Source organism: Vicugna pacos, chromosome 31 (assembly GCF_048564905.1).
Source record: "Vicugna pacos chromosome 31, VicPac4, whole genome shotgun sequence".
NCBI lineage: Eukaryota > Metazoa > Chordata > Mammalia > Artiodactyla > Camelidae > Vicugna > Vicugna pacos.
In genome coordinates this window covers 11015817-11032197 of record NC_133017.1, presented here as the reverse complement: position 1 = coordinate 11032197, position 16381 = coordinate 11015817, and the positions used below count along the sequence as shown (strand labels likewise).

Sequence of the window (16381 nt, the reverse complement as noted above, 5' to 3'; positions counted from 1 at the left end):
CCGCACCTCCTCACCTCCTGCCCCACCCAGCTGCTCGCTTCCCGGCACAGCGTGTTCCCTCTGCTGGTGCTTGTCCCAGGCTGCCCCACCCCTGCTCTCCACCAGTTCTGCCACCTGCTCCCAGGGCCCAAGGAGGTGCCCCTCATCCCCAGTCCTGCCCCAGCTCCTGGTTCTGAGCCCCGCAGACTGACTTGGGGCAGCCAGGCTCTGGAATGCCTGGTGCAGGGAACTCTTCATTAAAGGGTTTCTCCCTTGTACAAAGCTCCCCGCAGAGGCTTCCTCTTTTGGTTCTCCTACGTCACTGTGGGAGCGGAGCACGGAGTTCTTAGGCATTCGGTGCATTTACAAATGCGGGGCACAGGGACCAAGATCAATAAAATTCAACGTACATTGTTACACTTTTCCCCTAAGAAACCCCTCAGGGTTTGCAAACATAGCCAGCTAACTTTAAACAATGGTGCATTCTCAACAGAAATGGAATTACCCCAGAAGGGCACGATTTGCTGTGACAAGGGTACACTGCTCAGGGCTTTGGTGGAACGCGGATGACAAGAGAATACTAGTTAGTAATTCTGTAGCTACTAACTAAAGTGGTGCCCCCTCCCCCAGTAAAAAGAAAAGAGGAAGAACATGAACTTGACGGCCCCCAAATTAGAAAATGGTTACATGAACTCCAACACAGCCGTCACGGTCCGCTCACCTGAATTAACACTTTGACGTGAGATGGGCTGCTTTTTGTAGTTTTGAGGGGGTGTGTGTGCACAGACCACATTTGCAGTAAACATGAGGGAGCCGCTGCAGTTGAGAACCAGTGAAACTCTTTTGAGTGACATGTGGATCTATTTCGAATGAAGGACTATTTGTCCCCAGGGCTAGTGGGTCAAAAAAAAGTCTAAATAAAATCCAAAAGAAATGCTCGATTTCACTTCTATCCCTCATCATTCCCCCAAAATGATGAGGAAAATCCTTTATGGAAAAGATCCGAAAATGCAGAATTTCGGATGATGTGTTTAATTAAATGAACTCATTAGGAAGTTTTTCACTGCCCCCTGCTGTCAGGTTCTAAAAGAAACATGGTCAATTTACTGTAACAACTGACTTGAGTTAGTTGGAAGACTGGTTTGAAAAAGAATTTTCTGCCTCTAATTCCACTACCTTCCAGCCAGTGATGCAGATGCTCACTTCATGTTTGTGAGCCGTGGTTTGTCAGCCCTAGGAAGCAACTCCAGCAAAGCATGTGTCTGTGGCTGGAGGGTGGGGGTCACCGTGTGTGATCTGTAAGACGCCACATTCACAAGAAAGTACCAGCAACATGTTGCCCAGGCTGTTTATTTCACCTTTCTGCCGAATTTCATAATTTTGAATTGACTTTTTTGTATTTCCATAATTTAGGTAAGACACTCTTCATTAATAGAAGCACAGCCTTCCAAAAAAATGAATGAATGGCTTATTTTTCGCAGTGTAATCCCGACTCGAGATGTTATATTCGTTTTGCCATATGATGTGAAGAAATGAGGAATAATAACAGTCGGAGGTAACCAGGGGCAAGGCACTGTTTTCTCGCTTCCACATGCGATTTTACTTAGACGTGAGCTGGAGTGGGGTAGGTATAGTGCTGCTATAATCCCCATTTCACGGATGAAGAAACTGAGTCACCGTCTCGCGCCGTGTTTGGTGGCAGATGGAGCCGTGATGGGAAACACTGCAGCCTGACCCCATCTCCCCTCTTAACCTCTCTGCACAGCAGGCACATGCCCCGCGATGATGGGGAACAACGCACAGACCTGACCGTGGCCGTAGTGGCGTCAGCGCGTAGTGACCCCGCTAACTGCACACTCCCGGCTCTGCTGGCCCGGGAACCACAGGCCTGTCCACGCTCAGCTTGGTCTCTCTGTCTTGGGGAGAAAGTTCCAGCGCTTGAAGGGGGTGGTGCGCTCACCTTGAGTGAGCCTGCGCCTTAGACAGACACCCGTCGGGTTCGTCCGGGGGCCCCGCACACCCAGCCCTGCCTCTTGTCTCTGTGCTGTCAGACGCCTTCGGGTTTTAGCCACGCTTTCCACCACCTTCAGCACCCTGTCTTCAAAGTATGCACACAGCCTTCACAGGACTTGAGTCCACTGGGTGTGCACCCTGAGTTTCCCTGTCTGCTCCAGCCTGGGGTCACCTATATATAGCACCAGGCTGGTGCCCCCGTATGCCCACCTGGTCCTGCATCCCCCGACAGTCAGCAGCCCTGGGTCAGGACAGCAGATTCACTGAGGGGGACAGCAGGCCCAGCTGGGACCTGTGATCCTGGGAGGCCTTTGCCCACAGGTCCTTGGAGACACCAGCTCAGGCTCCCGAGAGCTAGTTGTACAGGAAAGGAAACAGCATGTCAACCGCTGACCAGCTTAAACCACTTCTTCTCCTTAAACAGGTGGATTGAGCAAATCTGGAGTTATCTTACAGTGACAGCCCTGCACATGTGCAGGACAGGGTGACCCTGAGCCCAGACTCTGCAGCCCTGCAGGACTCCGAGGGTAGAAGTGTCATCACTGGAGCATGTATGGGGTGCCTTCCTGTAGGCAGTGCCCAGGGTCCCAGCAGCCCTCCTTGGCCGCTGGCCCGGCTCCGTCGCCCCCTCACCAAATGGTCCCAGAGCAATGCTCTCCCCTCCCTGCACCACCAGGCACTCAGTATGGCCCAGGGACACTGCCCACAGTGGGGCATTTCTGTAAAGACAGGTCCAGCAGCTCAGATGACCAAGGCCAGACAGGGGATGTGGCCTACATCCCCCTGGGTCAGCCGTGGGTCTGTGTTATTGCAGAGATAATCTAAGAAAATGGAGACTATCTTTACATGCATTTTCCCTCCCATCCTGACTGGGCTGACATTGGACCCCATGAATGGCCCGTCGGGATGAATGCAGGATGGCATCAGAGAAGGCTGCCTGGCAGCCGAAATCATGATCAAATCATCCCATCAGAACTAGGGCCTCCCTGAAGCTGAGCCTTGAGGGGGCCTGGTGACCTGGGGTGGAGCTGGGCTGAAAGGCTTCAACAGGAGGCCCCAAACCAAAAAGCCTGAATAAGACCCAGGAAGGGCAGCACGGCCCAGAGGAACTCATCCACCCTCCTGGGGAGGGCTCCTGAGGCTTACAGGCGGCACCCCGACACTGCTCCGAATGCCCGGGGGGACGTGCCTAAATGCTCCAGCCCTGCGTGAGGGCGAGACCCTCTGACAGAATGAAATGCCCTCCCAGGCCGAGCCTCCGCCCTCCAAGCTGCAGCATGCCCACGGGGGCCGCCGGCCCCACCCAGAAGTCCCTGAAGACATTCTGCAAAATGAGGGCTGACTGGAGGCCTGGGAGAGCCCGATGGCTGGCCCAATGGCAGTGAAACTGTCCAGGGGCCCAGGCTCCAATTTATGCCCACTGCCACCTTCTTGAATGCCAGTTACCCCAACCTTGTCAGCCCCCAAGTAACACTCCATCCCATCGATACAAAAACCTAAGACCAGAGACGACTGTTCTATACAGGATCTGAGGGGCTGTTAACCAAGTTGTAGAGGATACACACCCGGTGGTGCCAAATCCTACTTTGCTTACAGCTTTGTCTGGAGACTAGGGCTGGTTTAAAGTTCTGGGCTTAAAAGATGCCTTTTACTGCTTGCCTCTAAGTCCTGAGCCCCTAGGTTGCCTTTGGAAGGGACGGGCCTGAGACTGATGTGAAACAACCATATTGCTGGCTGAGACCCCCAGAGGATTTAAGTACACCCCCACCACCTTCGGAGAAGCCTTAGGCAAGGACTGAGGGCATCTCCATTTAGATGAGGGCGGCTCACTTCCTCCAGGCTGTGGGTGACACACACTGAGAACAGGACGAGGAAGCTCGAGACCAAACTACAATCACAGCAAGTCTCCAAGGGGAAAGCACGAATTCCTCAACCAGCTGCAGGAATTTAAGACTCGAGTTATCAAAGGGCAAAGACACTTCCTGCAGGACCGAAGGGAAGCACTAGTGAGGGTGGCCGCACCCCCCGCCAGAGGGAATGAAGAGGATTCTCAGGAACAACTGGGTTTTGTCCCATTTAGAGTCCTGACTTTGGACTCATAGCCAAACCCCTAAAAGAGGCTCTCTAAGGGAAAACCAGTGAGCCACCAAGCTGGACTCCGGGATGCTGTAAGGCCTTCCACACCATCAAGGAGGAACTTACCACAGCCCAGCGCTTGGTCTCCCGGACATCTTGTGCATAAAAGACAGGGCGTGAGTCTTGTAAGCTAACTCGGAATTTAGGTTCCTCCAGAAGACCGGTAGGTTACTTTTCCAAACAACTGGACGTATAACTTAAGGATGGTCAGTTTGCTCTGGGCTGTGGCCACAACCTGTGAGCTTTTAGAAGAGGCTGAAAAATTGACCCTGGGCCGCCTACAAGGTGCTCACCCCAGTTCGTGTGCAACCTTTCCTGGAACGAAAGGGCGGATATTGGCTGATGGGGGTGGTGCTGGGCAAATCCCAGGCCTCACTAGTTGACAATCCGGATTCAACACTGAAGGCAGAGGCATCCCCTCAAACCGAGCGGGGGTCCGAGAAGCAGACGCCCTCCTCCGGGTGCGCCTGCCCAGAGGGCGGGGCTCGCAGCCCTCCCAGAGCCCTGCGCCTTGGAGCTGAGGGAAAGGAACCACCGACACTGACTCCAAGTTTCCCTTGTCTGTCACAGGTGCACACGGGCACGTGGAGAGAGAGAGGTCTACTGACGTCAGGGTGGAAAGAATTAAGCAGTCAGAGGAGATGCCGGCTTATCAGGCAGTCATGATGTGGGAGAAGGACCCTAGCACGCTGCCCGGCTGCCCAGACTGAGTTACGTAAGTAAAGGACATACTTGGCTGTCAGGTGGCAAAAAGGGTGGCCATAACAGAAGACCCTAGCACTCATTCCGAGTATGGACCTGCTCTCCCTGTATCTGCCTCGGATTTGGACATGGATCTTGAGAGAGCAGACAGATGGGGCTTCATGCTGATGCTCGAGACTTGGGAAATGATCAGTGCTCAGCGGCCACAAGGCTGGACGGCGGAAGGTCGGGGAGCGTGGGCTGGGAGGAGCTGTCACTTATCTCCACTGGGGGCCTGTTTTGGGGGGATGCAGCCTGCCACCCATTACACACTTTTGCTGCCAGTTCACAAAGGCACGGGACCACCGGGAAGGGAAGACAAAGTTGCCTGATCTGAGCCAGAGACAACCCTAAGGCCGGCCCACCTCCAGCCACAAAAGGGGTGCAGACCCGAGGGACAGAGCCAGGGGACGGTGGGTAAACAGATGTGACTATGGGCCCAGAGCTGTGGGACTCTGCAGACGATGGCTGGTGCTCGTGGTCACCTTCATAGGTCGGGGCGAAGCTCTTCTGGGAGCAGGCCCCTCGGGAACAAAGGTCCTCCTCAAATGTGGAAAAACCAACACCCCAAGGACCCCTGCACCCCACGTGGAACGGACCCTATGAATTCCTCTGTTACACACTCTGCAGTAAAGCTAGAAGAGGCGACACCACTCCCAGGGACCTTAAGCCACTTCAGAAGGGAACAAGACAGCTAACACTCCACCTGGCCAGGACGAGAGGGCGGGGACATCTCAAAAGCAGACTGCTTCCGCGCAGGAGTCCAGACCAGACCCACATAAACCCAAATTCAATCACTGAAAGTTAAAAATGGCATGCTTTCATGGATCCCCAAAGGAATAAGGTCTGTTTTTGAAGGGCTGTTAAAATAAGGAGGCACCATTCTGTGCATCTTGGGGGTAACCCTTTCACCCGTCACATTTGGTACTTAATGTCTAGCCTGCGTATTTAAAAAGGCCTCCCCCACTCACATGATGACTGCCCGAGACTTCAGAGTTCAAGGTGAGGCTCACGAGTATCTACAAATATGGGCAGAACGATTTCATTCCTCTTATAAAAATCCTCACTCCTGATCAGCAGGAAGCAGCCAGCTGCGGGTGCCCTGCTTCCTCAGGACTGAGGAACGCACAGAGAAAAAGCAGGTGGAACTCTGACCAGCTCAAGCTGGTTTTCCTCCTCAAACAGGCGGATTGAGCAAACCCGGAGTTATTTTACAGCGACAGCCCTGTGCATGTTCAGGGATGACCCTGAGCCCAGCCTCTGCGGCTGCGGGACCCCGAGAACAGAAACATTGCCACTGGAGCCCTTTAAGAAGCAAGAAGTCCTTCAACAAGGAAAACCTGGCTTCCAGCGGCCCCAGGAGCTCATGTGGACTGGTCAGCAAGTCAGCTTCCAGACTGGACGTTCTGCTAATACTGTAAATTCCGCCCTGAACCCTGGGTCGGGAGATGGGTTGGAGCCATGCCTCCAGTCTCCCTGATGGATGACCCCACAAGCAAGCTCTTTCCTTTCTCAAAGCTGGTGCCATGGTGCTGGCTGCTGCACACTCTGGACAGGGGCTCTTGCTCCCTAACGGACACCTCTGCTCTGACATTCAAGTCCAACCAAAAGTCAACGCCAATCATCTGATCTTGAGAGTGAAAGGTTCTTACCTGACTCGGGGAGGTGGGTGTCCTGCAACCCTGCACTCCAAGTAGACTCTACTGCCTTCAGCCACCTCCTGGCTCCGCAGCTTCTGGGTGAACCTCGGAGCTGTGGGGAGGCTGCGAGCACTCGGGGGTGGCGGGGGCGAGCGGCCACGGGGCTGGACCGCATCCCGGGTGGGAGGGCTGGACCGCATCCTGGGCTCCGGGAGCCTGGCCGCTTCCTCCTCCTGCCCGTCTCCAGTGGGGCTCCGGCTGGCCGAGGTGCTCTCCAGGGCCACGGGCTGGTTTTTAGGAGACAGGTACCCGCTGTCTGGGGATGACTCCCCGTTGGGGCTGCTGTTCCTCGGCCTTGCGGCTTCTCTGAAAATGGACGTCAGCTCCTGGATGAAGCTAGCTGCCTTGTCGCACAGCTGGCTCTGGGGCCCGGCCCGGCCGGGGTGCGGGGCCCTGGGCGTGGCACTGGGGTCCGGGGGCTGGGCCCGGTGCTTGCCGGCCCTCCGGAGGCTGCGGATGTAGCTGGGGCTGGCCAGCAGGGGCGAGGCGGCAGCCCTCCTCCGGGGCCCAGGGGAGGCGACGTGCCCGGCCCGCTCTGCTGGTGGGGGCTGGCCCCGGGCGGGCCTGGGGTCCAGAGGCCTTCCTGGGGCAGCGGGCTCCCCGGATCCTCCGCCCTCCTGATGGGACGGCCTCCCACACAGGCTTCCCGGGGAGCGGCTGACAACCCGTGGGATCTCCGTTTCCGAGGCGCAGTCTTCGGCCTCCGAGTTGGCGATAGCTCTCCGAGCCAGGTCGAGGCTCCTGTGGATCTCCTCCTGGCTGAGGAAGGCGGACAGCCCGGGGAAGAAGGCTGCGTCCTGGTCGTCCTCCTGCATGTCCGACAGGGAGTCATAGAAGGAGTCCGGGGAGGACGTCTCCGACATGCTTGTGGAGGTGCATGCACTCGCCTGCTTCCCACAGGGGCCGGGGCTGGAACCAGCTCTGGAGATGACAAAGGCACGGCTGCTTTAGGACCACAACCAGCACACAGTAAACGTGGACGAGTGTGGGGAGGAGCTGCCCCACTGTGGGTGGGAGTGTGATTAGTGTAGCCGCATGGAGGGCAGTACAGAGGGTCCTCAAAAAACTAAAATTAGAACAATCCAGCAATCCCTGGCACATATGCCCAGTATCCTGGGCATATATCTGGAGAAAACTCTTAATTCATAAGGATAGATGCACCCCGATGTTCACAGCAGCACTATTTACAACAGTCAAGACATGGATGCAACCTAAATGCCCATCAACAGACGACTGATGAGAAAGACTTGGTGTATACACAAAATGGAATATTACTCAGCCATAAAAAAGAATGAAATTCTGCCATTTGCAGCCACATGGCTAGACTTGGAGGGCACTACACTGAGTGAAATAAATCAGACAGAGGAAGGCAAATACTGTATGATATCACTCACATGTGGAATCTAAAAAACACAACAAACTGAATATAACAAAAAACAAGCAGACTCACAGACACGGAGAACAAAGCAGAGGTTACCAGTGGGGGGCAGTGGGATGTAAGACCAGCTCAAGGATGAATGGTACAACACAGGATGGAGCCAATGCTTTGTAATAACAGTGAATGGAGCACAACCTTTAAAAATTGTACAAAAAATTAAAAAATAAATTTAAAAAATTTAAGTTATGAAAGCTGTTGGTACAAAGATTCAGGTACTAAAAATACTTTAAAATAAACCTAAGCTATGAAAATTCAACTTGAAAAAGCTTTCAAACATTTTTTCCTTCTTCTGGAATCACACGCACTCCTGGACTAAATTTCTTCCTTCTGTTGAAATAACTTTCTAAGTCAGCAAACCGAACCGTAGATGATTTTGTGTCCCTGTAAGTGGCATCCTGGACCAGAAACACGTACATCCGCTGAGCGGTACGGCGCCAGTGCCCACCGGCCTCCCTGCTTACTCCAAGTATTGACTCTGTGGCCCCCGCCAATCATAGATCCTACTTTTCTCTTTCTTGTCCTTTATCCTGTAAAAGCTTCCTGCCTTCCACCTCATATGTAGTTCTTCGAAAAGAGACCGTACACTTCATCTATGGTTGAATATCCTGTGTTTGTATCACCTAAACTGTCTTCTTTAATCATCACTTTTTAATCCTTCATCCCTCCCTGCCTCCCTCCTTTACTTTTTTCTTCCTTCTTTCCCCTTTTCTCTCTTTCTTTTTTGTAGTGTTATCTTCATCAAGGGCCCTATATGACAAAAGTCCAATAAGATAAATTCATTAAACCCTGTTTGAGGCAAAAAATGCACAACCAGTTTATAATCTATTTCTCAGTAGAGACATGTATTCCTTTCTTTCCAAATCTTTAAGTAAATCATCATTACAGGAAGGCACAGAATATTTATTCTACAGTTTTAAATACTCCCCGAGCTACTATATATAAATAAACAACAAGGTGCTCTGTGAAGCACAGGGAACTATATTCAAAACCTTATAGTAACCTATACATGAAAAGAAATATATCTATATGTGTTTGTGTACAACTGAATCACTATGCTGTACACCAGAAGTTAACACAGCATTGTAAGCCGACTGTACTTCAATTAAAAATAAATAAGTAAATAAGTAAATACTCCCAGACAGTGTATTTTATCTCAACCTCAGAGGCATAACTGCTCGCTCCTCTACTGTCCACAGCGGCCGTGAGAGCGCCCACAGAGAGAGGGTCTGGGGTCCTTGCTGGCGTCCTCTTCCTGGCGCTTCCTGATCTGCCGTATTGAATCACCCGTGTCCTCTGCCCTTCTCCTTCCTCGGGTGATCACATCACTCGCCGAAATTCAAAGCCTAGTCACCAGATGTGTCTGTATTCCCTCAAATACTTTAACAGACAAAAGCGTCAGAGCTGCTCTGCTCAGCCTCAGCTTCCTGTGCTGGAATTTACCCAGGGCACAGCCGTTGCCTCCGGATGCCTGAGTGACCAAGTGCAGGCTCTTGTCGGGGCCTGGAGACTGCAGGTGGCTTCTCTTTAAGAACGTATCAGCTTTACTTTGAAACCTGACTAACGTCACCCTCTACAATTTTTTTTCTACTACTCAGCCATAAAAACCGACAACATAATGCCATTTGCAGCAACATGGATGCTCCTAGAGAATGTCATTCTAAGTGAAGTAAGCCAGAAAGAGAAAGAAAAATACCGTATGAGATCGCTCATATGTGGAATCTAAAAAACAAAAACAAACAAACAAACAAAAACAAAGCATAAATACAGGACAGAAATAGACTCATGGACAGAGAATACAGACTTGTGGTTACCGGGGGTGGGGGGGTAGAGGGTGGGAAGGGATAGACTGGGATTTCAAAATTGTAGAATAGATAAACAAGATTATACTGTATAGCACAGGGAAATATACACAAAATGTTATGATAAATCACAGAGAAAAAAATGTGACAATGAGTGTGTATATGTCCATGAATGACTGAAAAATTGTGCTGAACACTGGAATTTGACACAACACTGTAAAATGAGTATGAATCAATAAAAAATGTAAAAAAATAAAATAAAATAAAAAATAAAGAAAAACTACAATTTTTTTTCTGAAAATGAGATAAGGAAATCAGAGTGACTGTAAGTGTCCAGTGTGCCCAGGTCCCCGCTCTACGGCAAATCAGAGTGAGTGTAAGTGTTCAGTGTGCCCCAGGTCCCCGCTGTATGGTAAATCAGCGTGAGTGTAAGTGTTCAGTGTTCCCCAGGTCCCCGCTGTATGGTAAATCAGAGTGAGTGTAAGTGTCCAGTGTGCCCAGGTCCCCGCTCTATTGAAAATCTGCTGTGATCTCAGATTTCACTTTCAACAACAAACAGAAGCTCAGACACAGAACTGACGTGGGCCCCTCGCATGAGACCCTCACCCATCCTGGACGCCAGGACGCAGAGACTGACTTGTACTTGAGGCACGAAGACACATTTACTCCCAGAGCACTTGTGGGCTTGATAAATCTCTTAGGCCCTGTCTACTCTTAACAATAATTTGCCAAATAGACTCTGATTTTAAACATCTGGATTGCTAAGTTTCAAAAATTCTTTCTTTGAGGAAACAGTAGATTGGCTTATCTGTTTATCCTGTGATGAGGATTTAATTTCTGCATATTCACGATGCAGTGGGACTCGGTTAGTGTTGAATCGTCAGGCGGCGGGCTCCGGATAGGGCCACATTATTCATACTAGAAGGCAATCAGTATTTTTAGCAAATGTTTAAAGTGTAACATGAGCCTGACATCATTCTGTATCAGCCTCATCTATTGGACTCAAGACAATTTCATGGGTAACTTGCAGCGTCGTGATACAAAATGATACTGTAGTGTTTCAGTTTGACTGGGCTGTAGTTTCCCTTAATAAGCTTAGCTTTTAAAAAATATGCAAACTTTATGGATAGATGTGATTTAAAATGTCTCCTGTTACTCTCTCAACCGATTCAAAAAGTTCTTTGAAAGTGTAATTAACAATTGAAAATGTTACTAAGACCTGAAGTGTGTCATTTTAAGCCATCAGTGTTTAGCTTAAGTACAGGCAGGGTTCAGATGAACTGCTTCTTATTTTCTATAAAACAAAACACGTACACAATCACGACAAATGTTGGCTCTGTCAGCACACTTAATCCTTTTGGAATTAATAGCACCAGCTTAGTTTAAGGTTATAATAGATAATGCAGCTCTGACCGCAGAGGTAGAAGTAAACCCTGCGGATAAAACCTCCCTGTTCTGGTTTTGGACAGACCACAAAGCTCCCATTGCTTTCCTCTCCAAATAAGAGAAATATCAAGACCTCTAAATAGTGCTACATCTTCTGGCAAACTACTAGTACATTTTTAGTTTTTCATGAAGAGTTTTAAAAATGTTGCCCTGCCAGCTAGTATATTAAAGACGCACCGTACAGACCTTTCCAATCCTTGGTTAGTCGGAAGACTCCAGAAAGGAGATGGACTTGCGGTGAGCGTTTCTTCTTTTCTGGGGGAGTGGAGGTTGGCCTTCCTTGTCTATTCATGAAACACTGCTCAGTCCGTGGTCACTTTGAGGCGACTGTGGCCTCGGGCTCCCATCTGTCCTCTTGCTCCGCTCAACTATATTTGGAAAGTGAGCTCATGTTTCCGCAGCCGGCCACGACCAGGGATGCCAGTGGCCCCGGCCTGAGGGCTGGGTTCTTAGAAACTCAAAGCACTTAGGGCAGAGGGAACTGTATCTAGGGGTCGCACAGACGTGGGGTTCACGCGTGCTCCTCTGCTCTCCCGCCTTGTGCCTGGAGGTCACCACCTGTCTTTTAAACATACTCTTAGTCAGTTAAAAGTGCGGCATGTGATGCCGAGTAGAAAAAGTGAGACTCACGAGGAATGCCCTTCTCACTGTAGTCTTCTGTCCATGCACGTGACTCAGTCACGCGGGGCATTAGCCCAAAGTATCCAGTAACTATTTAAAAACTCAGCCACCTGTCAAATCGAGTGGAGAGTCCCACTGATCTTCCTTCAATTTGTTAATTAAACATTATGATGTGACTTTGTGTGTATTGAGGACATGGTCCACCACGGGGTTAAACAGACAAACACCCAGGGACTGAGTCTCACACACACGGTGACACTGAGATCTTAGCCCAAAGCCCAGCTCACCCCCAGTGCCCAGCCAATGTCTGTGGGTGAAATAAATGTTGAACGAATCCTGTTCAGGATGAGTATGAACCTTCTCAAGTTGTAACAATCATCTCACGACCGTTTCATTACTTATTCTGTAGCACCTTGGTGTCACATACCCTAATATTTTGAACTTCCAAATAACAAGAAACAGCTCTTCTGTTCCAAGGTCAGAGAGCAGAGCCGCACATAAGGGGCAAAAAATAGTCACACGAAACCTCCTGGCTCAGTTAATCTGGACGTGAAGTACCTAGTTCTTGTTCGCACGGACAACACTGATAATACCGTTATCAATCCAGCTCCTTGTCTGAAGCAGTTTTTTCTTGATGGCGGAACACAGGAAGGTCTGACCTCATCCTTTCCTTACAGGCAACACTGGGCCTTCTTGAAAACACACTTGAAGGTACACTTGTGGGCTGTTCCAAAGCTAACAGGGAAAACCCCCTCTGGATGATAAAACACAGGTGTTTCTGTAACCAGGCAGATTCCAGTAGACCTTCTGGGAGCAGACCCCTCCCCCATGTCCTCTGTGGTAGCTCCTCCTGAAACACCCAGATCATAGTCTCTCATGTATATTTCCCGAGTTTTTCAGATGCTAAAGCCACTGAAGAAATGAACTACTTGATGGTCGAGAGCACGTGGCCCCAGCCCTTCTGGTGCCTGGGGGTTGATAGTGTTGATAGTGTTGACGCCCTGTTACCTGGACATCGGAGAACTGTGCATCAGCAAACCATGCACCTGCGACCCCCTGCCTCACCTGGCCTTTAAATAAACTTTGCTGAAACTCTTCCGGGAGTTCGAGGTTTTCTTGGGTGTGAGCCACCCCAGCCTCCTTGCTCGGCCTGCAATAAAACTTTCTTTGATCCAAACTCCGATGTTTCAGTTTGTTTGTCCTCACGGTGCAGCGGGCACACAAACTCGCCTTCCGTAACATTCATGTCTTCTCACTAAAACCTGTAAGACAATAGTAAAAACCCAACAAGATACAAATTGGGAAAGAAGACAGTAGACGATTCTAGAACTGGACAAAATGGCTGGAACATGGTTAATAGAAAGCTGAGTGGTCCAATTAAACTAGAAAAGGTGAATCCCTGGCGGGGGGGGCCATGAGGAGCAGTGACCCCCCAGGGTCACAGAGAGGCTGGGACTGGAGGCACTGGCCCTGCCTGAAACTGACTGTAACTGACAGCTCCGGGTGCTGCTGGGAGCACAGCAGGCGCCAAGACGGGAGCTCCTGACCCGCGGTTAGACCAGCTGGCCCTGCCCACGTCCAGACCACCCGCCAGCCCTGGGGAGCGTGGGAGGTCTGTTCTGGGGAGTGTATGAAGCAGCCACCAGCACCAGGGGCACGGATGCAGAAGAGGAAAGGACGAGGCCCGGAAAGAATCTTCTGGGAGTGGGACCAGAGAAGGGAAGAGAGGCTTCCACTGTATCTGGAGACAGTTCTAGAAAACAGGAATGCTTGATACATCTCAGTATTGTTGTGAGTGTCTGTTACACTAATAGCTGTAATTCTGGTTTTTAAGAATGTCATAATCAAAAACGAAACAAAGACCTCTGTTGTGTCTTAGGCAAAATGATTGTGGAGGACATTATAGGAGCCAAAATGTGTAACCTCTCTGTGATGTCACCTCAGTGAAGGAAAGAGCCACTGAGATCAAGTGGGCAAGTGGTCATCAGAGCCACTCATGCGATGAAGGTGGGAACAGTGCCCTCCCCTCTCCCCCTTCCCCTCCCCTCCCCCTTCCCCACCTCTCGCTCTTTCCCCTCCTCTCCCCCTCTTTCCCCTCCCCTCCCCTTACCCCTCCCCTCCCTCTTACCCTCTCCCTTTCTCCTCCCTCCCCTCCCCCCTTTTCTCTTCCCTCCCCTCCCCCTCCCTTCTTTTCCCTCCCCTCCTCCTCCCCCTCCCCTCTTTCCCCTCCTGGATGCCAACCACATGACCCAAGCCTCATCTCAATGTTTTAAGAGACTTTACTGTGTTAATAGTAGATTGTGCAGGAACCACCAGGTAGTTTCCCCTCTGCACCAGACTGCACCCAGGCAATAGCTTTCACGCACCCCGGCTCCATCTTCCAGCCTCACCTGGAGTGTGTGCTGATGACATGCACACGAATGTTAATATTTTTCTCTTACTGAGACCTTACAAGGAAGACCCACATTCCTGCAGCTTCTGGGAAGAGGAGAGATGGGGCTGCAATCTGGCAGGTGTCCGCTGTGCAGAGCAACAGCCATCGTAACGCATCGTTGATGAATTAGACTCACGCTTTCTTGTGGTAGTGGGGACATTCCCAGACAAATGAAAATACATTTCCTCTCTTTCCAGGGAGTACAGCCAAGTTGTAATATGTTTAATGTTACTTTGTCACCGGAGAAAAGTCACACCTTTTTATAGAAATAACAAGTCAAAAGCTGCAGGTGTAAGAACTCTCACAGGGACAGTGATTGACAGGTCTGATTGGAACAATACTGAGTCTCTTTTAAGGAAAAGAATTTGTTTTTCAGATTCTTATAATATTCGTTAAACAACATGGTGTGCCGGGTGCTCATATTATTCAAGGAAAGTCACATTTCTTTGTCTTTTCAAATAAAATTGTATCTACCTTTGAGGCTTCTCAGGACCACAAGCCATCTTTTTTTCTTCGTACAGCTTCATCCCTTCCTCGGTGTTACACCCGGATTCAGGAACCAGGTGCTCCAGGGACTGTGGGTGAGGCTCCCCTCTACTCCACAGACTACTGTGCTCACACCCAGACTCGTGGTGAGATTTGCCCCATGGCTCCACCCCTCTCCCTCAGTTCCCCGGCCCGCGATGCTTCATGCTCAGCGTCCAGGCATGTATAGCCCGCTCTGATGTGCCCCTGTTCCACTCTGCACGAGCATCCTGGTCCATCACAGCACCCCTGCCCCTCTGCCCTTCCAGGCTCTGAGCACCCTGCTCTCTCCTGGGCTGGACCTGCATCTTCCCCAGGAGCACCAGCCCCGTCTCCCTACAGATAACCCAACAGCGTTGTTCCAGTCATTTCAAAAGTAGGTTCTATAGAATTTAAGCAAAATAAGTTTGACATTTCTTTACAAAGAATAACATGGGTATCAAGCTGACTAAAGAAAGAAAAGTACAAATTGGTGTTTAGAATAATATGAAATCCAGAAAAGTTATTAGTAAATAGAAGTCAATATCTAAAAGAAGAATATTGTATATTAAAAGAGGACTACACCATGGACAATTGTGTTTTATCCAAGTCAGAAAGGTTGGTTTACTTAACACCCAAAGATCTAATATTTAATTCTCCATGTTGATAAGTCAAAAGAAAAAAGCTGTGTGGTTGTCTCTACAGATTATTAATGAGTCTTTGGACAAAATTTAACATCCACTCTCAGTTAAAGTAGACCTCAGTGGGATGGGAAGAGAAGGGCTCTACGTAACATGGTACATGAAGCCTATTGAAATGTGCGCACGTGTAGCAGCACAGAGGGCGACAAGGTAAAGCCCCGAGGAGCGCTGACAGTAAAACGCACGTCTTAACCTCCTCGGAAGGAAAGGAGGGAATGGAGCAAGGGGACCCGTGGGAAGCTGGGGGAGGAACTGACTTTGTAACATAAACAACACTCCATAAAAATGTTCTGCAAATGTTACACAACCTCAATTAAACAGGGTTTGATTTTTTTTTGGTGGCACTAGAAGAACTGATGTGGGTTTGTCTAGAGGAGTTAGCACGGTGAAATATCTGGGAAGACTGGGAGAAAAGGGACAGTGCTGGGGGCAGAGCAGCCCTTCCAGGCAGCAGGAGTGTCCGCCCGCGTGGCAAGGATGAAGGTAGGGACAGGTGAGGGAGTGAAGGGCGTGGCAGGTCGTGTTCCTGGGTGGGGAGAACCTCACACGCCTTCAGTAATGACATCGGCTCCAGGGCCCCAGTCAGTCCAGGACCCGGCCCTCATCACGTGTGAAGAGCTGGGTTCCCACGTCACCTCCTGCAGCAAAAGGAAAGATCATGACGCTCACACAGATTGGACAAACAAAAGGATGTGGCGTGAGTGAGGAAGGCCACATCGGGGACAGGATGAGGATAAAACGGTGCAGGCAGCATCGCACGGGTGAGGGCACCCCAGCGTCTACACCGCTGCCTGTCACTTCTCTCTCTCTTCTGTACACGAACAGAACGTCTTTAAGTTCTCCTGGAGGGAGACAGGGGTCCCCCTCTG

At 50.3% G+C, this 16381-nt stretch overlaps 1 protein-coding gene across 2 annotated transcripts in view; it reads right to left on the bottom strand.

The window, feature by feature from the left end:
- PALLD (palladin, cytoskeletal associated protein) overlaps positions 1-7432 on the bottom strand; it is a 279165-nt gene extending 271733 nt beyond the window's left edge. For both annotated transcript variants that reach the window (XM_072952688.1, XM_072952689.1), the window contains exon 1: positions 6522-7432. In XM_072952688.1, the coding sequence (XP_072808789.1) occupies positions 6522-7432 (911 nt within the window). The remainder of the gene's footprint in view (positions 1-6521) is intronic.
- Positions 7433-16381: the final 8949 nt, after the last annotated feature.